Source organism: Syngnathoides biaculeatus, chromosome 17 (assembly GCF_019802595.1).
Source record: "Syngnathoides biaculeatus isolate LvHL_M chromosome 17, ASM1980259v1, whole genome shotgun sequence".
NCBI lineage: Eukaryota > Metazoa > Chordata > Actinopteri > Syngnathiformes > Syngnathidae > Syngnathoides > Syngnathoides biaculeatus.
In genome coordinates, this window is record NC_084656.1 from 16,283,295 (window position 1) to 16,308,769 (window position 25,475).

General features: G+C 42.8%; 1 protein-coding gene across 1 annotated transcript in view; it reads right to left on the reverse strand.

Moving 5' to 3' along the window:
- Positions 1 to 21,588, reverse strand: part of mmp17a (matrix metallopeptidase 17a) — an 85,855-nt gene extending 64,267 nt beyond the window's left edge. Inside the window, exon 1 of the mRNA XM_061801970.1 lies at positions 20,978 to 21,588. Coding sequence (XP_061657954.1) covers positions 20,978 to 21,067 — 90 coding nt within the window. The 5' untranslated portion in view covers positions 21,068 to 21,588. The remainder of the gene's footprint in view (positions 1 to 20,977) is intronic.
- Positions 21,589 to 25,475: the final 3,887 nt, after the last annotated feature.

A 25,475-nucleotide genomic window follows, 5' to 3' on the forward strand; every position in this document is an offset into this window, starting at 1 on the left:
TGTTCCTTCGTGTTAGCCAAAATGCCGGCTTGCTGCATTGCTGGATTTTGTTCGAACACTCGGGAGGATGGATTCTTTCTTCATACTTTTCAAAAAGAACTGGTTCGTTGTGAAAAATGGATTGCATGGGTGCAATGGACGAGAGCTTCGTGGGTTCCAAATGACAGGGAGATGTGTATACAGCTCCTAAAAAAAACAATAGTTTGGGGGAGGGGGAACGTAATCCTCCCAATGTAACAAAAGATCCACGCACGTAAGTCAGGGGTGCTGAATGTGTTGATGTACCCGTCGGCGGCTTTGGACAGGGGGCACGGCTTCAGCCAGGCTGGCTCATACATACTGCTTGGGAGTTAGGCAGAAGTAATCCGCATATCATCTAAATACGGCTCAAAATAATACAGTAATATTGCACCGGTCACTTCACTCGATTGTAAAAAAATTCAAAAAGACCCGTTTCGTTGTGAAAAAATAAATCGATTGCACGGGTGCAAAGGACAAGAGCTTTGGGGGATCAAAATGACATGTAGGTGTGTATACAGCTATATAAAAAAAAAAAAAAGACAATAGTTGGGTGGCGGGCGTAATCCATAAATCAGAGGTCCTAAATGTGGTGATGCGCGCATCGGAAGGCTTCCGTGCAGCAGTGGCTGAAGGACGGCCTCTGCAGGCCTTGTGGATTGCTACCGGCCTTGTGGAAGTGGGCGTTTATCACCACCGCGCGGAGGTGGATAGGGCAGGGAGGTGGTTTAGCCGTGATCCGCATATCATCTGAATATGGCTTGAAACAATAGGGTAATATTGCCCCGGACACTTCACTCGGTTGTGAGATGTTTTCGTTAAAAATAGCTTCTGTGTCTGAAGGGGCGTGTCCTGCAGTAGGGGCCACAGCGTGTTTTCAATGGGGAATGTCCGGGGTGATGTCACGGACAGTAAATGGAGCCAATATGGCGACCACCTGGATGTCGAATGAGACTTCCGCAACTCTGCCCACGGATGACGCGCTCTCTGCTCATGTTTAGTTTTTCGTGTAGACATTGAAGTGAATCATCTTCTATGTATTTTTCGTTTCAATATCTATTTTAGAATGTTTATAGGGATGACACGAGAACTTTAATACATACTCCTCTCAGGCTGCTTCGTGAGTTGAGTCCCCCCACCTCCATAAAACTGAGACTGGCAAAAAAAATGAGACTAACTCCAAAGCAAAGTTGTGTTTGTATACGCTTACTTGTGTTTAATGCTGCTTTGTAACATTATATACGCGAGAGCGCTAACGGCGAGATAATTTACAAAGAGCAAAGCAGGCAGCATTTTGAAACGTCGAAATCGTTTCATATTCAGCCGTCACTCAGCATTAGAACAAAGGCGGCGGTGCTATGCTTTGCGGATACCTGACTTGAGCTCTCGCCCGCATCCCATCCTCCGGTGTCTCGTCTCCTTCGCGTCACGAGGACATAATCCGTTCCGAGTCGGAGTCAAAGTCTTATCCTGCTGTTCACACTGAATTATTAATTGCACTCAGCCGCTCGCTTGGTAATTCAATGGAAGTTCCCATTTTAAACATAACCCATTGTGTGATGCTGTTCCACCACAGATCATTTTTTTAAAAACAGGAAATAATGAAAATCCAATAAATCCCCTCTACCTATTGCCTTTATTAACCGTACAATACCATATAGTATTTTATTTCATTTTTAACCGCCATGTAAGTGCAAAATGATGTTAACCATTTATCTTTTGCGACGGATGACGCGTGACGGACGAGCAGCAATTTAATGAAGGGCTGCTGAAAGCAAGTTGCCAAGCGCTAAGATTTTTTATGCATTGTGCTTTCTAATATTCTTAATTGCCCCTGCAAGGGTAAAACAAAAGTTATGAGCAAGACAATAAAACAACAAATTAGGAGATTAACTTTGGAGAGGAGTCTCTCAACACTAACACTAAACAAAACCCACTCCACTCTATAATCTTGTCAACTCCGTATTGGATGAGGCGGGGCAGAGATCCATGTCCTACTTTTGTTGCTATGCTACCAATTCGTTGCAATAAGTTCCATAAAGCGCAGCACCCGTGTGGGGGGCCATTAGGGATACACAGATACCACTTTTTTTTTAGTACAAGTGTACTGTTACAGTCACTGTGATTTGACGGGCATGTAGTGCCCCATCGCACTCACAAATCTGCACAGTTGAGCACGAAAAATCACGCGCGTAAAAGTTTTTAAAGGTAGAAATACATAAATATTGAAAGACGTCGCTTATTTTGTGTAGCCTTGACCAATGTTCCCTCTAAGCTGCGCCACTGCGCAATTGCGCACTTGTCGCACACTCTCGGCGCACATGAAAAACGGTCCAGCGCAAGTGAACCACAGCCTGACGTCAACGCGGAAGCACACGGTCTCCTTCTACTTCCTGGTTTACCTCACACCACCCCCCTCCGCTCTGAAAGGGGTACACTCATAATTACAAACAGAACACACACCCATAACTTTATATCTGCGGCCATGACTGACCACACCCGTACATTTTACAAATGTGAGTGACTTGCAATTGTGATGAAATTGTGTTTGACTATCACCAAATGTTGTTCAAAAACACTAAAAAAAACTACCTTTTCTTAAACAGTGCTGCACACCTTGTACTCAAGTACATTTGTTGGAGTAACGACGACATTAAGTATTCAGGAGGTTTAAACGGCACTCAAAAATGCTGTCCTTTTCCGGAACAATCCTCTGTTTACAAGGAGGGTTTACCGGCACAAAGCATCGTTTCCCTTCCATCTTTGTGCGTGTACGTTTTTCGCCACTACAGCAGAATCATTGTGGGGCGGCTCGACAACGTCTTGACGATTCCGTTTTGGAAAAACGTGTTGTGGCTGGAGAGTGACTTACTCTATTGTGCAAAATCCAGAATTGTATGTTTGGTTACAAGTTGCGCGTGCAAAGGAGTGGAAAGGCGTCCTTTGTGTTGGAGCTGCACAGCAGCATAAAGGGAAAGCATCAGTCATGAGACAGTGAAAGAGCAAGTGCATGCCAGCTATGACGGGGGGAGGGACACAGTTAACATCTCATATTATGGCAAATGGGAACTTGACTTAATTTCACTATTAGGAGCATTCATGACCATCCATTTTCTTCGCCGCTTATCCTCACGAGGGTTGCGGCCAGTGTTGGAGCCTATCCCAGCTGTCAACGGGCAGGAGGGGGGGTACACCCTGAACTGGTTGCCGGCCAATCGCAAGGCACATAGAGACAAACAGCTGCACTCATAATCACACCTAGGGACAATTTAGAGTGTCTAATTAATGTTGCATGTTTTTGGGATGTGGGAGGAAACCCATGCAGGCACGGGGAGAACATGCAAACTCAACACAGGCAGGGCTGGGATTGAACCCAGGTTCTCAGAAATGTGAGGCCAACGCTTTCCAGCTGTTCCACCGTGCCGCCCATTAATGATGATTTAACAAAATAAAAAATGAGAAAATGAGCTTCCTCTGCAGGGTGTCTGGGCTCTCCCTTAGAGATAGGGTGAGAAGCTCGGTCATCCGGGAGGGGCTCAGTGTCGAACCGTTACTCCTCCGCATTGAGAGGAACCAGATGAGGTGGCTGGGGCATCTGATGCCTCCCGAACGCCTCCCAGGTGAGGTGTTCCGGGCATGTCCCACCGGAAAGAGACCCCGAGGACGACCCAGGACACACTGGAGAGACTGTGTCTCTCGGCTGGCTTGGGAACGCCTCGGGATCCCTCCGGAAGAGCTGGAAGAAGTGGTTGGGGAAAGGGAAGTTTGGGTATCCCTGCTGAAGCTACTTCCCCCGCGACTTAACCCGGAAAAGCGGTCGGTAATGGATGGATGGATGGATAAACAATTAACTGTACTTTTATTTTTCATTCACAGTTTTCAGCGTGAACGTGAGTGTGCACAGTCATGAACCCTGAGACGAACTGGAAACCAGTCGAGGGAGGGGGACTCTGCTGCAGTTGGCTGCACTACTGAACTGGTAAAGTGTTATAAAAAAAAAAAAAAAAAAATTGGATTGATGAAATGATTGCCATGCCTTCTGCAGCTTACATAGTTTGAGCCCATGCGTACATAAAAAGTAGTTGAAATCTTCGTCATAAATGGATTACGCCGGAGCCCAACCATAACAGAAATTGGCATTCTGATTCTATTAATTAAAACGCCCGATAAGTACCCGTCAAAAGTCAAATCCAAACTTTCAAACTTTACTCGTTTTACTTGTTTGTCTGTACACAGCTCTAGCCTTAAGCACACCAAAACTTTTAGCACCTGCTCCAGAAAACCTTTTTACAAGGGAAAGAGAGAAAGAAAGAAAAAAAAAAAGGCCATCAAAACAAGACAAACAGAGAAGTTTTATTTCAAGTCCCCCCACAGCTGCAGGCTGTAAAAAGAACACTAACCGGTAGGTGGGGAGCAGCCATGTTGACATCTGTGTGGGGTTATCTGACAAAGATGACTGGCAAGGGGGGGGAAAGAGGTGGTATGAGTATTCGCACATGTGTAAAAGAACTACATACCTGCACGAAGACACAAGCTGTCAAGATATATTTAATTAGTACGGAAAGGTGAGCGTGCCTTCACTGGACCTACAGCCATAACAACGCCGCAACAAAAACAACGCCTTCACTGTGCATCAAATGATTCCCTAACAGTCTCGTAGCGGGAGAGCGGTCTGCCTTCAAGGCTAAAGAATGGAGTGAAATCGGAGAAAATGAGCCGCGCAGGGGAGTTTTGCTTGTCTCGCGATCCGACACGGCAGCGGCGGCCGGGGGAATTGGGGTCAAAGTTCAAACCCGGCGGTCCGCTGCGACTTTGAAGGAAACGGGGCGTCGGGAGACACACAAACACACCTCTGAACCGACCGTATGTATTCACAATGTCAGATAAGGGCAGACATTAAAAGCGTTGGCTTTATTGATAATAACCAACTATTTAGTTTTTATGTTGGTTGGAAGAAACTGTGTCCACGAAAAAGTCCGACATTTTACAAATGTTTTCTCGAAGAAACAGGACCTTACTAGTTCTTGCTGAGATTTATGGGGGCTGCCAGGATACAAAAAGGACCTCAGTGACCTACTCTAAAGGTACACGTGGTACAGTGTACACGCTGGTCTGGTAGCCTGCAAATTATGTAGCACATGTAAGTAGAAAAAATGTCTTTTAAATCAGTTATTCACAATCACTTGCAATTCTTCTTCGCTGAATCGAGCAGGCATGTTTTTGCAGCGTGGTAATAAGACGAAACCCAGGCAAGGACAGAAGAGAGCGCGCAAACGTCACAAAGGCAGAGATTAGAAACCGGACCCTCTCGACTGTGGCCAGATGTGCTCGTACCCTGCCTGGTTTTCTCCGATGACATCATCAACTTTTATCCAGCAGTTCTTTTGGCCTAATTGAATTGCGCTGTTTAAGCCGAGGGTCTGAGATAACTTTTTGACATTAAGCTGCAATAAAATGAAGAAAACTTCTGGTTCATGTAGATATTCATGAAGATGTCCATTTGGAAAAAGTGACGGTAGTGACGGGAAAACCCACTTCCCTCCCTCGGGAATCCCACTCCACTCTTCTTTCCGTTAGTCTGGGATAATGGTACAGTATATTCAGTATTTCTTCTTTTCCTTTCGGCTTGTCCCGTTAGGGGTCGCCACAGCGTGTCAGCTGAGATGAACTCATATTTGTTTGCCACAGTTTTATGCCAGATGCCCTTCCCGACGCAACCCACAGGGCCAAACCACTTGACCTTTAAACTATGCAATGTTTACTGTGATTCTCAAAAAGGCAAAACCAGAATTTCTCTAACGCCTTAACCACCCAATAATTGCATTCAATGGAAAATGTAAGATTGTTTTCATGAAATATAAATGACGCGAGAGAAGGTCCCGCGGTTTTAATACAATGAAACGGTGCGGTATCACGCTGACAAAATCTCATAATACTAGATGCTAACTCGGAAAAACAAAAAATGATTAAGAGCCTTTTGTAGGGCTGCTGTGTTTTCGTTAACCTCAGCTCCCCGTAGAACAATGGAGACAAAACAGGTAGTCCAAATCGTACAATCGCAGTTCTCTAACACTGGACGCTCTCGCACACACAGGAGGTGAGGACAGTATAATTATTACCCTCTGTCAACTGGTCAATTTGATGATAAAAGGATTTAATAAAGTTTTGCACCCATCGAGCTCGGCAAAGATAGACATTTACCAATATTAATACTGGACACAGAAATCGAAAAATTATCTCTCGCAGCCTTTCATTAGCAGTAACGGGAATTGGGTAAAATGAGCTCTCGTTGCAAACGCATATGCAAGTTTTATCAGATCCAGAGGGACAATCGTCAACGTTACAATGTTCCTACGTATGTTTACAGCTGTTGTTCTTGTCATTTCCCGCTGCCTGCTGCAGACGATGCTCCCCGAGCAGATCGAGAGTAAGATTCCGGTACAGGTTCTGCTAGAACACTCAAGATGACATCCGTGCCGCTAATAATTAATGTGTCAAAACAGCCCGTCAATGAGACATGGGCTGTCAGAGCCCAGGATTTGTTTTATCCAAAAAATAAAAATAAAATTAAAAAAAGTCAGCATCGAAAATAAAAATGCGTTCATAGTCCTAGCCCATTCCCATTTGAATTTATTTAGTCATCGGCGACAGTGAGCTACATTTTCTATTTCTGCGTCAATGTCTGCGGCCTACTAAAATTGAAACGCTGCCGTCATTCTATATTGACAAATCATCTTTACCGAGTATGTTGATAACTAAACCTATTAGCAGCCTCTTTTTGAGCTTGCAGATCATAATTGTCTGAACAAAACCTTGTACGTCCGCGTTAACGCGACTCAGATTTTTTGAAATGTTGCTTTAAAATGAAAACTGTCCTTCGAAAAATCAACTTTCACTTCGGAGCATACCTGCCCTATTCACTTGGTTTCGTGAAGACTCTCAAGAAAGAACAAGTCCATACTTTTGTTTCAATCAACCAAATAACCTTGGATGACGAGTGGAATATTTTGAACGGATGCGGCGTTGTCGACAATATGAGCTCGTACATGATGTATGCCAGTTAAAACTACCAATCATGTTGATCTCGGCGTCCGATATTAATACGGCAAGGTTTTGAATGGGCGGTCGACAATAAATGAGCATAAAAGATGCGTGGCAGGCAAAACGAATGATTGCAGTGCAAAATATTTGCGTATCAAATTCGTCATTGGCGTTGCTGACAAACCATTTGACCTTGAAGCTCTACATTACAAGTACTGGCTAGTCATAAGTAGAAGGCCATAACTATACGCCTTTATTCAGACACGGACAGGAACATTTCATGTAATAACAGTAATTTAATACTGTAATTTATCTGAGATACTTGTTCACTTTTTTTCAAATCAATAAAATGCATTAACTTACCGTACGAGTGCAACATTTATTAGACTAATCAACAACTAATTTATGATCAAATGATTTGACATCATCGGCACGGTGAACCCGCTGGAAAAGCGCTGGGCCTCACAGTTCTGAGGACCCGGGTTCGATCCCGACCCCGCCTGTGTGGAGTTTGCATGTTCTCCCCGTGCCAGCGCGGGTTTTCTCCGGGCACTCCGGTTTTCTCCCACATCCCAAAAACATGGCATTTAAATTGGACACTCTAGGTGTGATTGTGTTACTGTTTGTCTCTATGTGCCCTGCGATTGCCTGGCGACCAGTTCAGTGTGTACCCCGCCTCCTGCCCGTTGACAGCTGGGATAGGCTCCAGCACTGCCGATGACCCTCGTGAGGATAAGCGGCAAGGAAAATGGATGGATGATTTGACATCAAGTTTGAAATGATCTAACGCCTCAGATCTCTGTAGTCCTACATGAAAGCAGAATTATTATTTTTTTATGTTTAATCAAAATAAGGCTATGCTTTTACTTACAAAAAAAAAAATTGGGGGGCAATTTTCTGACTTTACAGACCAAAAATAAATATATGAATCACGATCAATACTGTATATCTGCATTTTCTGTACTACCAATTTGAAACAATGTACTATTTCTTAATAATGGATAGAAATTTACAAAAAGAATACACCCAATTAATTTATTAATCCCCTTAAAAAAATAGTTAGAGCCCTAAATTACCATTACAAAAATAGTATTACAGATTATAGATATGTACAGTTATGGTTCTTCACTTGCACAGAAAAAAAATTTAATAGATTGACATTTCAGACCAGTCAGTTGTCTCAAATTTACGTATAAAAAGGTTAATTCAGTTGGAAATTCCTCATTCCACTTCTAAAGGGTAAAATGTCCAGAGCTCGCTGATATTGAAAGACTGGGGAATTGTCTCTTCTCATTTTTAATAAAGGTGCTCCAATGCATTTTGTCAGGGACCGCGCAGTTAAAAGTTTAATAATTCACAACTACTTTGCAATACAAATTAGGTTTTCTTTCTTTCTTTTTTTTTTTTTTTGCAATTATAATTCCCTTAAAACTTGTGTGATTTGGTCAAAAACCATGAAAGAACCAGTTTTAAAAAAAGAGAACAATAAAACACATTGGCTGCTAATCAGTTAATTGTGTTAGAATCCTTCCTTCTGGACTCTAAACGCCATTTTTTCATGGTGCAGAAGATAAATCAAAACAGATGTACTTCTGTTTGGATGGCAGGTGGTGCTTTGGGAGTTGTGATATACGCGTGTGTGCGTGTCCATCCATCCATTTTCTGAGCCGCTTATCCTTATGAGGGTCGCGGGAGTGCTGGAGCCTACTATCCCAGCTGTCATCGGGCAGGAGGGAGAGTAGACCCGGAACTGGTTGCCGGCCAATCGCAGGGCATATGTGTGTGTATAGTTATTATTTTGAGCTCTACACACAAATCGCAGTCACTGATGGTGTAGTGGTACACACGCCTGCCTTTGGTGCGGGCAGCGTGGGATCGATTCCTGCCCAGTGATGGTGTCGATATGTGCCCTGCGACTGACTAGCGACCAGGTCAGTTTGTAGTCTACCTTTCGCCCGAAGCTAGCTGGGATAGGCTCCAGATTTCCCACAACCCTTGTGAGGATAAGCGGCTTGGATAATGACATGATATTTGTTTTTCTGTTAAGGAACAAAAACTTGACTCGCTCATATCCCCTCACTCTGATTGTTGGAAATCCGGCCACGTACATATTCCTAAGCAATTCTAAATGGGTGGGGGGTGGGACATTGGAAAATGTCTACAAATGTTTCTTGTTTGACCAATGCCATGGTCTGCTGCTGCAATTCGTAAATCATGAACTTAGGCATGCATGAGCGAAAACTGTCAGTAGGCGTTGGATCATATTCCCTGCATGCAAGATGAGTGGAGGATAAAGAGTTGCCCAGCAATAGTAAAAATCGAAAATGTGAGGTTTTTATTTCGAATGATGCCACAGGGCTAGTGTGTTTATCGATGACTTACATGTTTAGACCAATGTCGGAGAGATTTGATTACAGTACTAGAGATGACTGAAGTATTTTCAGTCATCAGTATATACTGTACACAGTATGTTTACGATAGGTATTGAATCAGGAGTTTCTCTTCTGTTCATCGCAGCTGAAGGCTTAAAAGTCCAGTATTTTTGCTATTTAGACACTTGTACTTTTCCCATATTTAGCTCAGACCACCCCCACCCCCCCCTTTCCTCTGATTGTTTGCGTCCCCATAGAAGACCCACTCGCGAGAGCGCACGTGTTCGTTATTTTGACAGCGCCGCCTGTGGAGATCTTCCCAAGTGACAGATAAGCTTGACAAATTTCAATGACCTGATTTCGGGACCCTCGACAGAAAAACGCCGGTAACTCGGGAATGCATGGGCGATTTTAATTCACATTTCACACCTTTACTGGGGCACCACAGAGACTGTGTTTCATCCCAGATACTAGAGGAAAGTAGGACAAATTTAGATATTTGTGTAAAAGGCAGGATATTATCAAAGTAGTGCATTGATATCTGACGTAGAAATCTGGGTTATTGTTAATTTAGCCACCCGGTTCTTAACTGCGTGCAACATTCAAACTGTGTAAACTGTGGAATTTGCAACGGCGTCAGGAGAGATGAATAAGGTGACGGAATTTTGACGATTTTGTATAAATGATTTTGGATTAATTGTGTTTTGAAGCACAGCCATGCAAAACACTAGCAAAATTGTTCTCCAACAATGACATGAAAAGAATATTTCAGAACAGACGGCAAACTGATGATCCCAAATCCATTTAAAATATTATGATAGCCAAGATTTCCCCCGTTGTTGGTTAAGCAAATTCCGTGAAACGTCCATTCTAGTTGTCAACAATGGGATTCAAGCAAAGTATTCTTTGCGGAATCGACAATCTTTTGTACAAACACAATGAACGTAGGGCAATGTGTTCTGTTGAGGAATTTCAAACGTTCATATTTGTGGTTGCTAACGGAGAGGCTCATTAAAAAACAGGAGAAAATCGAACGCTTTCGCTGGTTGTTTAGCTATGCAGTGTTCACAGAACTTTCACGAGAAACGGGACATTCAGAATTCAAAATTCACCGACATTTGAGTTCACGCAAGCACTTCAGGTGACGTTAACATGTTGGGCTGTCGTCTGTACAGATTGCCTCGAGGCTTGAGGTCGTGTTAGGTAACCGCTCCAGACCTCATTTGGGTTTGAAATATGCAACTCTAGCCAAACTGAAGGTCTCGGGAGAAACAGCTAGCAAAAAGTAAGAAATGGGCCGCTCCCTCTAGCAAGAATGTTGTCCGAAAATAGAGGAAACTCTGACGGGATGAAAGGAGACATTAATTTCTGGGCTCTTAGAGGCCATTCATTGTTGATGTGAGATCATTAAGTTCTTCTTGTAGAACGCCAGCAATCCTGTATAATAACTCTTGACTAGTCCCAATTAGGAAGGGAACCCAAAAACATAATTACCCAATAAATAAGATCAAGCACATAAATATAAAATGGAGAGTCTAAAGTCAATGATGAGGTTTCCGTTGTTCAGCTTTCAGTCTTTTTTGTGCGTTGATTACTTTGTGTTTCTGATTATACGGTTTGCTTTTATGATTATTTCTCATAAAAAATGTTATCTGTCAGTAAAATAAAAAAAGACAGTAGGCATTTAAAAGCTGTCTTTGGCCAAAAATGGGCAATTCAAAAAGGTAATAACCTACTCAAGTTACTTGTTGGGCAAAAAGGCCCAGGTCCAATTTCATTAAATATGATGTCATTAAGAGACAATCACCAAATGCTTCTCAAATGTCAAATATTTTTTCTACAACTTTCTCATGCTTTCTTCTTTTTAACTAGAAATACAAAAACATCCACATTGTGAGAGCATTACGTGCCTGCCAAATGTCATTTGTCTCCAACTTTCTCCTCGGGTTTCTTGTCTTCAGTACCAAATACAAACATGTGCATTACTTGAGAGCATTAAGTGGCTGAAAATGAATTCCCAAACACATTCTTGAAATCTTTTCTATTTTTTTGGATAAGGGGAAGGAGAGTTTTGTTTGTGTTTTAATTTGAGTTGAGAAGCAAGCCTTAGGGCTCGGGTGCCCGTCACTCCGACAACAATGTCAGAGATGAAATCAGCTACGCTTGTTACTCCAGGCAACAGCGATTTTCCTCATCCAAACAAGCAAACAAACATGCTTTGAATTTATTACAATTTAATGCGTCTCCAAAGGCAAACTTCAAGAGGAGTCGTGCTGCTGCTTTGTGGGTTTTTTTAACTTTGCTTGGTGGGCCTTTGGACTGTTTGACTTGAACGTGAATACGAAGGCTGCAAACCTCAAGCGAGCGCTGTAATTACAAGATCAGGTTCTTTGCTTGGCTTTGGTAGTCTTGATGTTGCATATGGAGGTGGGCCTCGCTTAAAATAGGGTGGCCACATGGAGTTGATTTGGGGGTTATTACTTAGGGAGACTGCGAGTGTGCCAGCTTGTTTCCAAGCCGCAGTTGCCATAAGTCATGAAAGGAGAAAGACTGAATGGGGGGAATTGGGAAATCATATGCATCTGAGAGAGGCTCATTATTCCTGCGCTGTAACTTTCCATTCCCCCCACCCATTACGACCCCGTGAACTCACAGGCTGATTTACCACTCCATGTGCTCAGTTCTAATTTTGCGTTGTTGTTCGATTCGATTCACAGCTACTATCCAGTGACCCAAATTACAGTTTCAACATCTACCGAACACCGGGAACCGAACGTACGAATACATCGCCAGGTACAATACAGTACATGTGAAATAAAAAGAAAAGTAACAAATCTATTCCGATCTAATAGTCTATGCTTGAGCTGAAATCCTGACTTCCACACACAGACGTGTTATTTTTTTGACTCTACTTTTTTCCCAGTTCCACAGTGCCGTGTTGTTCGGTTTGATGTCATACCCGCAGTGACAGCCCATCTCCACCACTTCCACTGAGACTGTCGTCACATAATCAAAAATCTGATGATCTGTTTTGTATCCCTAGTTGAAAGAGGCCAGATTATGATTTGACAATGTGTTATTGTCTCTTCCCAATGTCATGACATATCTAATTTGGAGTACAATGTGTACCATACCGAAAACAGTGACAAGACCGTGGATATTGCGAACTGTTCCACTCAGACAATTTACAATTTTTTTTGCGGGCATGCTGGAGCCTATCCCAGGTATGTTTGGGCGGGAGGCGGGGTACGCCCCGAACTGGTTGCCAGCCAATCGCAGGGCCCATAAAAACAACCATTCACATTCACACCTATGGGCAATTTAGATTCTTCACTTATATTAAGATGCATGTGTTGGGGATGTGGGAGGAAACCGGAGTGTCCAGAAAAACCCCATGCAGGCACTGGGAGAACATGCAAACTTCACATAAGCGGGGCAGGGATTTAAATTTTGGTCCTCAGAACTGTGAGGCGGATGTGCTAACCAGTCACGCTGCTCTTATTAAATAAAACCATGAACTCTTATTAATGCTGTCGATGACATTTCTGGAAGACATACTTGAAAACATCTGAGATGACAAAACTAGCCTGATTTAGAGTTCTCCAAGAAGAGAAGAATGTAACTTTACAGCACAAGGAGTCTCATTACATTTGTAGGACTGGCGGGACAAACTACAAACATTGTGTTTTCCTCTTCAACGTCAGTCAGATGATCAAGCAACGCATTACGAAGAGACCATAAAACATTCATGTAGAGGCAAAACAACTACTGGGTTCTCCAGCATGACAACACGCCTGCTCACTATGCCCTGAGCATCAGGAAGACCATGTTGGAGGAACCTCCCTACTCACCAGGTCTGCCTCTGTGTGATGTTTGGCTCATTCGCCAAGCCAAGGGTGGTGTCAAGAGGACAGATTATAAAGACGTGGACTGGGTGATGATCCCCGAAGAATCCTTCCAGGTGAGTAAGAAGGCATGGCGCAGAAGGCTGAGAAAATCAGTCGACCCCAGTGGGGTTACTTTGAAGGGGGAAACTTGAATTTGAAATTCATCTTGTGTGACATCAGCTCTAGTACTTTTTCTGTTCCTGAAATAATCTCCTTGGCCCAAATATGAGTCATGTGGAGCATTTCTGTAGAACAGACCAAGGTCAGCACATCAGATGGAAGTGGGACACAAGAGCAAAAAAGTATCCTAATAAATCCTGACTGTGAATGTAATTAAAGATTTGCAGGGAAGCAGGAAAGCTTTTCTGGTGCCGGGTATCAGTTCTTTATACGAATCATCCCAATGGATAAAGTATAAAAAGTCTGATAAGTCAAGACTATCTGTATTTGCCACTTCTTTCTCCTTCATTTTAGATACTGTATGCCATTTTTACTTGACCCTCCTATTTTAGCAAACTAATCCCTTCTTGGTACTTCTCCTGGACTTTCACGGCATCCAATTTTCTTGCTGAGCCCCCCGCTATCCTCAGGCCCTTGGGCGTAATCAGACAGACTGTGATGGGCTGGAATAAGTAAGCCTCCTACGTGAAGAGCAGGAGGTAAAGGGAGTGGAACTGGCAAAAACAACAACAACAACAAAATTGTCTGGAATAAAACTGGTGATATGCACAAAATTTCAAACCAACACTGTGAGGTACAAGACACCGGTGGTCCGAATATGGTTGAGAAATGAAATTATTTCCCCGCTGTATCATTCAGAAACCAAAACTAGATTATTACAAAGAACATCTTTGATTTTACACACCATGTTCATGCATAAATCTGAAGTATTGCTGGCTGGGTGACCGAGGACTAACAGAGATACTAATTTGAGATGAAGATTCTTCCAGTGTAAATAATTCTCCTGATGGCGTAAAATAGCAGAAGTGCTAGGGAGCGGAAGATTTCATTTCCAGCAAATGTTTACCCGTCTAATATAATCAATTGCCCAACAACGCATCCAGAATGACAAGTTATCGGTTAAGATTTTTTTGGGTGTAAATGAAAAACTGTATTCCAGCAAGAACCCCATCAATTTCGAATGAACAGTCAGATATTGTTCATTTCTGGCTGGTACTACACGGATCAACTTAAAACAACAAACGTAAGGTTTGAGGTACAGTTTGCCTTTGTAATATAGTGGAAAGTAAGAAGTATAAAGTATAAAATATAGCCAATCAGAAGATTATTGTATGTTATGATGGACACATTCTTTAAATTGGTTGAAAACTACTGGACGACTACCGGTCAGGCTAAGAATGAGTTAAATTTTGTCGTCAACAAATCGCTTCTTAATTCATAGCAGGCAGGGCATCTTTCAGCAAGCCTCTCCCCAGAATGATCCGCGCTCTTCCGTAATCTGTCCTCCTTTATCTCCGTCTCTGTGCCCGCAAAGCGTGTGGCGTTTCCATCGGCAGTATTATCTAGGACGCCTGAATTCCAGTCAGGAGCCGTGTGGGTACCTCGCTAGACGCATTCGCAACTCCTGATAGCAAAGGTGGGAGGAGGTCCCTTATGCACAATTCACAAGCAAGTCTCAAGTCATAACCTTCGACTGTGAAGGAAGTTGGGGGTGGGGGGGGGGACTCAACCAAGTCAAGTCACCGGTAATTTTCAAGCAATTCATTGCTCTGTTGAGGGGAGTTCTAAGTAAGTCATGAAATCTTGCTCCAGTAGCAACATACTGTAAATTGGAGTGTGTTTTTCCTCCACATCCCCCTACCCATCAAACCATAATATGGAAAAGTATTCTGACCTCAAAAATGTTAAATGAACAACAACTGATATGATCGATTGAATTTATTGCGGGGAATTGTTTAAGTCGTTCCCGCGACACTTGCGAGGATAAGATAATGGATGGATGGATGGATGTTGTGTTTCAAACTCAACTGAGCTTTTATTTCCCAACAGACTTTGCTGTGTACTTTGCGATGACAGCCTGGTAACCAGATGTGGGTCGAGTGTAAACACTCACAAAAAAACAAACAAAAAAAACCATAGAAACACAACTGGCAATCAGAAACATGCTAATTCCCGCGCCTAAAGAGCGCAACTGATTATAAGCCTCACCCAGTACATTTGTATTGGCAATACCATTTGGTACATACATACACCGCAGCTGTGTAAAGGCCGCAAGTCCCCACATTGAAACCCACATTAAAACAATATATTTACAAAGAAAGACGGTACACAGAGAGTTTAACGCTAGCGCCGCACAAACAGGACCGGTTTAAAAAACAACAACAACATACCGGTAAAAAACACTGAGACACGGCAGTAACAGCAGGCTAACAGGGCTAGACCGGTAAAAGTCACTTCCTCGGCACATATATTCAACCTGTCTCACTCTTACTTTTTCCCCTCGAGTGCCCCCTTGTGGTCGTTAGAAAAAAAAAAAAGCACAAATTGGCCACAACACCGCATAAACCGCAGGGTTGAGAGTGTGTGAAACAAGTTGCGTCTTCTTGGCCGGAAATTACGGTATTTGAAAGTGGAAACTGATACTTTCCATGTTCCATGTCAAGCCAAACGTTCACCACTGCTGGAGCTTGACATTCGTTCGACTATAAAATGTCACCCGTCTTTCATTATGAAGCTTCCACAGGAAACTGAATTTGTTGGTTGGTGCGAGCTTAGAGAACTGACTTCAGGCAAACAAGACTAAGGTCATTCTTTCTTTTTTCACAGCTTGAAACATGACAGAATAATTGAAGAAAGTGTCACACCGTGACATTTTAGATGAAGAGCTTGCACACAATCGACTGCGTGGTAGCTTATCACCGAAGTGCACAGCTCATCTCACAGTCCACTAGACAAACGGAGACCGAAACCTTGGGCAGCATTCATAATTATCACGACTGCAAACAAAAAATGAAATGGAAGTGGCTGAATGACTGATCTAAAAAAAAAAAAAAAAGACTGGACTGGCCACCAAAACTGAAGTCGCCATCCGCCATCTTGATACTCCCAAAACAAGCATACCGACCTGTGCAGTGTTAATCGCGAGTTTCATGGCTGTGAGAAAACATTCCACAGGTAAGTTACAAAGATTTACTTTCACACTATTAAAGTTTGTTTGTAAAGGTTTTTTTTTTCTTAATTCACTCAAACAAAATTTTGTTTACGGTTGTTGTTGTTGTTGATGATTGTTCACTCTCTGCTTCACCTTTAAAGGCCGAGGGTTTTTCACAAAAAAGCAATGTAAATATTTTCCCAAATTTCATTAGTGGATAAGCCAGAAAACACATTTTCTGTGAGATTTTTTTGATGAATTTCATAATACAGAACTCTGCAAATTGAATTTGATTTTCAAATGCGAGGAAACAAGTTGAAATATTCTGTCCGAAATGGGACGTCGCAGAGACAACAAATGAACAATGCGTTTATCATGTATTTTCTTTATTTCCAAAAATATATGTACCTGAATGACTCAAAATTTCATGTTTCTATGACATAAAATGCTTAGTTTTTTGCTATGTTATGAGGATAGTGCTTCACAGCGTATTTTGGGAAAAGTTAACATGTCACGAAATCGGACCCTACGTAATATGCAAGGTTTTTGGCAGTCACGGTGTTCTATGTCTTTCCTTTGCACTTAGCCTTTTTCGGCTTACCAAGTCGAATAAAAAATCCTTCATGTTACCAGAACTGAAAAAATGTCAAGTTCACACGACCAGTTTTAATTCTACATTCCAAACTTTGAGAAACCCCCCCACCATAAACCAACCCGTAAGCCATGTCCCGCCACACGTTTTGGGAGTACCAAGATGGTGGGCAACTGGTGTCAACCAATCGACACACCGCTCGATGTGTATGTGCTATCCAGTCTCTCTTTTTTTTTTTTCTTTTTTTAATATCAGTGGGCTGCATTAAGAGAAATTTGAAATAATTGAAGAAAACTACTCGTCTTGACAACGTAAATTTGCTCAGTACGACATTGGCATAGAAACAGTTGGTAAGAGTATTCAGAAGTGAGATTCTTGCACTAAATATAATTTATCCAATGAACTGATGTTCATTTTCTCAATATTTGATTAACCCATTCGTGGCCAGCGTCCCATTTTTGGGACATCATCATTTTTACGCATTGTATCCTTCACTATATCAAAATATTTAAGTGATTTAATCTGATTCTGATTCTGGTTTTTGGGACGATCTACTAAGAAAACCCAAATAAATACCCTCTCGCGGGCAGCGTCCCATTTTTGGGACGAGATTATTAATTTGTAAAGTTATCATAACTTAACCATAAACGAAAAAGAAGTGTTATTTCCTTGATTGTGGCCCGTTAGGAGACTTTTATCTCAATAAGGCAACAAAAAAAAAAATCCAGCCTGCCTATGAATGGGTTAAAAAAAATAGTGTAGTCAAATCAAATGCCAATGATATGCAAAGGTTAAAGCTTCTTGGAAAACTATACAAGTGTGTACCGCCTACTTAACGCACACATTCCTACAAGCGGATGCATATAAAGCCATTCCCGTCCCCTAATCCGATTGTGTCACTCTTGCGCGTCGACAGGAAAGCGCTGCTCATTCAGGTGCGCAGATCCTTTGGGAAGGTCCTCCATTACTGTATACTTCAGTTAGAGAGCAGGGGGGAAGTACTCCTGGGGAAAATAACCCGATGAGCGCAACGCAAAAGCGTATTGTGTTTTAGATCTTATGACTCAAGCGCTGGAAGTGCACATCGGCACAGTGCGGCGGCGACAGTATATCACGGATAAGAGCAGAGCAATAACGCCGCCGCCGATGTGCGCGGCGTGTGCTTGTTATGGACACTAAGAGCAGAACATGGGTGTCAAAAGACATTAAGGGAGTAAACGTACAAATGATGTGATGTTTTGCGATGAAGCGCTTTTCATTTTCTTAGGCTGATTAGCTGTTTTGACGCCCACGTACGTCCACTGCGGGGAAAGTGCGATCATGTTCGGCGGCTCCCTCAACGTGACCGACTCATCAACATCCAGGCTGCCCGCACTGATTGTTTGTCTCTGCTAAATTACGCTCGCTGTCGCTAATGAACTCGAAATTAGAGTTGCAGGCGAACGCCGGGAGATGCGGTTGCCAGACCAACAACCCGGGGAAAGAAATGAACAGCGGAGTAAAACGCAAGGTAATTCCCCGGGAAGCTGAAAGGTTGGAGGCACCTGAGGCCGCACAAATTAGAAATTAACCAAATTCGGAGCAGGAATCTGTCCATAATCATAGAGTCAAATGAGAAAAGGTGACACATGGTGACACATTTGTGTCTTTGAGTTTTTGGCTCAATCCTGAGACTATATCATCATCATCATTTAACATCAACAGGAAGGTAACACAAGGGGAACAGTTGGACACGTTGACAGGCATGTTTTTAATCTCATTTCAAAGATGAAAACTCCTCAGTTGAAGAAAATAAAGAACAAGACAGTCTACAACCCAATCTAACAGGGTCCAAATCAGGTCCAAAGCTTCAAATCTATTAAAATTCACTTCCAGATCAATTCATCGAAATGTACGACTTTCAGCATCTTCAAAATTTTACCGCAGGACAGTTATTGTAGTACATTATTTAATGGAATAAAAAAATAATTTAATATACTGTTCAAGTGCACAACATCATCATGTCTCTGGGACTGTTAATAAATCATGGCTTCAATATGTTATTTAAATGTTTTATTTCCTCGGCCTTGTAATGATTGCGGCCCGAATCAAAGCAGATGAGATTTTAATGCGCCGATATCAAATTTCTGTTTTGAACCTTGGTTAAATCAAGTCTATTAAATCACATTAATCAGATCTCAAGTATCAAAAGTAAAACTAAGCTCCAGTTTTCAAACAAAATTGCTGATAGATTGAATGGGTTTACTTTATGCTTAGTTTGTGAATGTACTTGTATATCTCTTACATGCTATTTTTCTACATATTTCGACGATTGCTACTTCAATGACTGATCGAGGTTATCTCATAACGCTCGTGAATCTATCATTTGACCCCTGGCGATCCTGAATACCGAATAACAACAACAAGAAAGAAATTCTCTTTGGCTTGTGGTCATGGTTCTGAGTAAGAATGGTCGTAAGGAACTCCGATTAGCTAACGTGTGTGGAAATTGATCGATAATTTATCAACACGAGTCAAAGCAGCAGAAGCGTGACTGGTTCAGAATCCACAAGTTTGCCGTTTTGGGAAAAAAAAAAAAAAAAGCCCGACATAGAGTCAGCAACATCTGAACTACACTCTGGCGAGCCGACACGATGACACAAATTTCTCTGGGCTGTGTTCAAACCTAAGAAAATACTACAACCGCTACTTAGTCGACCGACTAGAACCCAAAATAATCCAGTGGTACATCGACCGAGAGGAAGCGTGCTCGCCTGACAGTTGGGAGTGGAGTTTCCTCCTGTGGGTTTTCTCCGGGTATTTCACAATCCACAATCCGAAAGAAAAAAAAAACATGTTAGGCGAAACGAAGACTCGAAAATTTCCACTGATGTGAATCTGGCTGATCGTCGACTAATCATGAACCCTCGTATTTACACCAACGGACAATTTAGTCTTCCGTTAAAAAAAAAAAAAAAAAAAAACAAGCATGTTTTTGAAATGTAAATGGAAAACCCGTGAAAGTCCAGGTAGATCTTCTGGAGGATTTGGATAGAATTCTAGAACTGAAAGACCAGATTGGATGAGAACCGTGGATTGTGCTACCCGTGTTGTGTTTTTTAAGAGTTCAAAGCCGTTCTTCACCGGACTCACGTCAGTATTTACGGGTTTAAAAGAGAACTAACGCGTTTCGTTACAGCGGGTAAGTCACCCGTTTGAGGTCTCGCCTCGCGAGCCGCCAAATGCAAAGTTCCCTCTGCAATTTGCATGAGCGAGAAAAGCCTTGCTGTCATAATCTCACACGGCTGGCGGCTCTTGTTATCGGCACGGGATGCTGTCGGGAGAGCCGGACAAATGCCTTCGCGTCCGTTTACAGTATTCATCAAATAAACTGCTCGAGGGGGGTGCACGAGTCCACTGCCACGCTCTTCTGAGGTTTTGAGTTCGAATCTCTTCCCTCCATATACCAAACACATACATATTAGATTCATGAGTCTGTTTCCTTTTTTTTTTTTTTTTTTTTTTTTTTTTAATAGTTGAAACTGTGAGAGTGAATTTTATTTTATTTTTGTTTATATGTGCCCTAGGATGAACCAGTGACTATTCCATGGTGGACCCTGCGTCTCACCCAAAGTCTCCTGAGTAAAACGGGATGTGAAAATGAATGGATGGATGGATGGATTGATGGATGGATGGATGGATGAACAGTATCCATTTCAAAAGGAGAGGAGATTTCCCAAACGCTATTTTTTTTTTTTTTTAGGGGAGTGAGTGGGTGGGTGGGGGGTCCATGGGACTGCAGTGGGTTGCTATAACATTCACAGCAAGAACAGGATATGGAGAAACAGTGCCAGGACATTTTTAAGAGGTGTTCACGACTTTAGTAAGGATGCCTGCAGGTTGAGGGGTTGGAGTGACGGGGTGGGGGGGAAGAATAATAATATTTTTTCTAAAAGTCAATCATATAGTAACTTACCACTCCCGTGTCTTCCCTTTCTGTCTGCGAGGGAGCCGCTCCGCTCAGAAGCAGCACCCGGAGAATGGACACCAGCACCAGCAGCATCATTTTCCGCACATATATATATATATATATTTTTTTTTTACGTGTAAATATATATTCCTCGCACACTTGGTCAAAGCGAGAGATAAAAAAAAAAAAAGAAAAATTACCTCCTTAAAAACTGGTCGGCACGGGAGGGCTCGAACGGCAACAACCCGGGCAGCAGCATCGAACGAGATTTAAGAAAAATAATAAGCCCCCCCCCAAAAAAAAAATGTAAAAAAAAGTCCCGCAACAACAGTAAAAATGTCCAAAACTAGTTTAACTCGCTGTGGAGCGCAAACGCGTAAAGGACATTAAACAGGTGGCAAGCATCGCACCTGTTTGTGGGCTCCAACTCGCCGCTTAAAGAATAAAACGGAAAAAAAAGAGAACACACACACACACCAAAAAAAAACAAAAAAAAAACAATAACTAATCATGTAAAGAGTAAGGGAATATTCCGCTGTGGGGTGAACATCCGCCGAGCGACGTGATGAAGAGCTGCCGTCATGACCGGGGGGGGGCTCCAGGCAGCTCTGCTGAGCTCCGAGCAAAGCAAGCAGGCTGCACTGTGCACACGCACACGCACACACAAACTTGGCATGGTAAGCAATAATGGAGACTACTTCCGGGATGGACTGTCAAAATAAAGCTGCGGACAGGTCAGACCGAAAACCCTTCGATGGGAGAGGAGGAAGGGGGCACCACACACTGATCTTAAAAAAAAAAAAAAAAAAAAAAAAGACTGGACTGGCCACCAAAACTGAAGTCGCCATCCGCCATCTTGATACTCCTAAAACAAGCATAAGGATAAGCGAGAAAAGACATTTTTGTGAAATATTTCATGAATTTTACAAGACAGAACTCTGCAAATTGAATTTGATTTTTAAATGCGAGGAAACAAGTTGAAATTTTCCATCTGAAATAGGACATCGCAGAGACAACAAATGAACAATGCGCTTAAGCATGTATTTTCCCATTGCGAGTCCTTATTTCCAAAAATATATCTAAGTGAAATAAAAAAAATTATGTTTTTATGACAAAAAAAAATGCTTAGTTTTTTGCTATGTTATGATGATAGTGCTTCACATCGTATTTTGGGAAAAGTTAACATCTCATGGAAATCGGGCCCTAGTAGTTACAGTGTTATATGTCTTTCCTTAGGACTTAGCCTTTTTTGGCTTACCAAGTCAAATTAAAAATCCTTCATGTCAACCAGAACTGAAAAAAATTCAAGATCACGACCGGTTTTAATTGTTCATGCCAAACTTTGAGGAAAAACCCCGTCATAATCCAATCTGTAAACCATGTCCTCTACGTGTTTTGGGAGTACCAAGATGGCGGCCAACTGCCTTCAACCAATCGACATACCGTTCAATGTGTTGCTCTATCCAGTCTTTTTTTTTTTTTTTTTTTTTTTTTTTAGATCAGTGGTTCAGTCCCCACTCATCAATGGTGTCATGTGCCCCATGACTGACTGGCAACCAGTTCAAGGTGTACCCTGCCTGATGACAGCTGGGATTGACTCCACCACACCCGGGATGCTTATGAGGATAAGCGGCTTGGAAAATGGAGGGATGGAAATTGCATACTATGAAACAATTGTATCATCAAGTTAGATTTTTTTCAATATATTTTTTGGGGGGTGGTTGCGGGATGGCGGATGGATAATAAAAAACGTGTTTTGTGGAACTTTTGTAGATATACAAATAAACTACTTATCACCAGACAGCAACAAAATGTCTCTTTATAATGACACAAGAATTAATATATTTCTTCTTAAGAGGCAAAAAATATTTCCTTTCACTTTTTCTCCTCTGTCTAAAGTTCTGATTTGTGAGCATATGACATTAACGAAAAATTATGGTCCTCACGTAAAAACAGCTTTAAAGACCTCGAGTAAACAGCCACCCATCCATCCATTTTCCTCCCTCAAGTAAACATTGCTTCCAAAATCGTCCATTTATTAGATTGCTCTAGTTTTAGTACTGATTAAGGAGAGCGCCCAAAATCAGCTGGGGAAGGCTGATTGCGGATCCCCACCATTGCACTCCACCCTGTTTAATTTTTTTTCCTCCTGAAAATAACCAACAGGTCATAGATCACATTAACAATTGAAAAACTACAAAAACCTGGTATTTAAACAGGGGTGTGTAGACTTGTGAGATGGACTGTAGCGGCATGATTCCTGTAAGCATGTGAGGGCTGCACTGGGCGGTGAGTTGGGGTGGGGGGGTGGGGGTAGGGGTTTCCATGCATGTGTGATGGCGTTAAATGGCAAAAGCAGCATATATCCATCCATGGGATCAAGTCGCTGGACGGAGGCGTCGTGACTCCTTCTGATTCCGCTAACTTCCTGGGTCGTCCTTTCATTTGCACTCCAAAAATCCCAGCAGGCATTTCGACGCTCTTGCGCTCTCTAACTTGTTACCCCCGTCCAGTCCTGTCCCATTTCAGCCAATGCCTGTCTTTCACAGACGGGAACATGATGCCCAGGTCCTACATTTTTTTGTCATGTGTGGCCTTTAAACTGGATTTTCGATAAATACAGCAATACAAACAACCACAGGCGGAGTACGTCAAAATTCCGGCATTGTAAATGGGAAAAAAGTACATAAGAGTACAGAGCCACCATTCTTCACGGCCAAGCAGCAAAAATGAACAGTCAAATAGATGACAAAAAAAAAAAATGATTTTGCAAATGGTATTCAACATCCAATCTGAACCTCAGCTGGTAAAGCGTTGACCTCACAGTTCTGAGGACCCGGGTTCGAACTTGGCACCGCCTGTGTGGAGTTTGTATGTTCTCTCTGTGCCTGTGTGGGTTTCTTCCGGGCACTCCGGTTTCCTCCCACATCTCCAAAAACATGCAACATTAATTGGACACTAAATTGCCCCTAGGTGTGATTGTAAGTGCGGCTGTTTGTCTCTATGTGCCCTACGACTGGCTGGCAACCAGTTCAGGGTGTACCCCGCCTCTTGCCCGTTGACAGCTGGGATAGGCCAAAACAACAGTCGCACTCACAATCACACCGAGGGGCAATTTAGAAACCGGAGTGCCAGGAGAAAACGCACGCAGGCATGGGGGAGAACATGCAAACTCCACACAGGCGGGGCCGGGCTTGAACCCGAGACCTTAGAACCGTGAGGCCAATGCTTTACCAGATGATCCCACCGTGCCGCCCGAAGCTTTTATTAGTTTGACAAAAAGATGAAGAAAAGAAAAGTGACATGCGTCATATAATATGGCAAGATGCCTGTTAAGATGTTAATAAAGATATATTATTTAACTGCTATTCATTTCTCCATTTTATCAAAAGCACATAAGAAATAATTGCAGTTGAGGTTTTTTTTTTTTTTTTTCCCCCTACGCGCCACCTTCTCCAGATGTTCAGTTATCTGTATCTCACAAATGAGCACCATCTGCGTATTGGCCCTCGGTTAAAATAATTGAAATTAAGTTTCGCCGCAATTCAATTAATCCATTGCTAGAAGTACTGCATTTCATTTCCTTGTTTGGAAGAAAAGCCATTGCGGAACTTTAATGACAAACAAAGTCACTCAAGGGGAAGGAATGAGGTTCAAGGCCTTAATGTGGCAATTATCCACCTTCAGGGAAAAATCCTCTCACGAAACCTTGGAATTTTTATTCATTTCTGTGGTGCTGACCAGAAGATGAGAATCCACAGCTGGTATTGTGCGCCGTATGCCTCGGACCAGTTCGGAAGCCCGAATTATTCATTAGTAATAGTACACATTTGAAATGTTAGGGACCGCTACAGCACTCACTGGAGCGATTCGCAGACGAGTGTGAAGCGGCTGGGGTGAGAATCAGCACCTCCAAATCCGAGACTCTGGTCCTCAGTCAGAAAAGGGGATGAGATCCTCCCCCAAGTGGAGGAGTTCAAGTATCTTGGGGTCTTGTTCACGAGTGAGGGACGAATGGAGCAGGAGATCGACAGACGGATTGGTGCAGCGTCTGCAGTGATGCGGACTTTGTATCGGTCCGTTGTGGTAAAGAGGGAGCTAAGTCGAAAGGTGAAGCTCTCAATTTAGCAGTCGATCTACGTTCCTACCCTTACCTATGGGCGATGATTTGTGGGTCGTCACCGAAAGAACAAGATCCCGGATACAAGCAGCCGAAATTAGTTTCCTCGGCAGGGTCTCCCTTAGAGATAGGGTGAGAAGCTCGCTCATCCGGGAGGGACTCGGTGTTGAGCCGCTACTCCTACGCATTAAGAAGAGGTAGCAGGGGCACCTGATCCAGATGCCTCCTAGACGCCTCCCTGGTGAGGTGTTCCGGGCATGTCCCACCGGAAAGAGACCCCGAGGACAACCCAGGACACACCTGAGAGACTATGTCTCTCGGCTAGCCTGGGAACGCCTCGGGATCCCTCCAGAAGAGCTGGAAGAAGTGGCTGGGGAAAGGGAA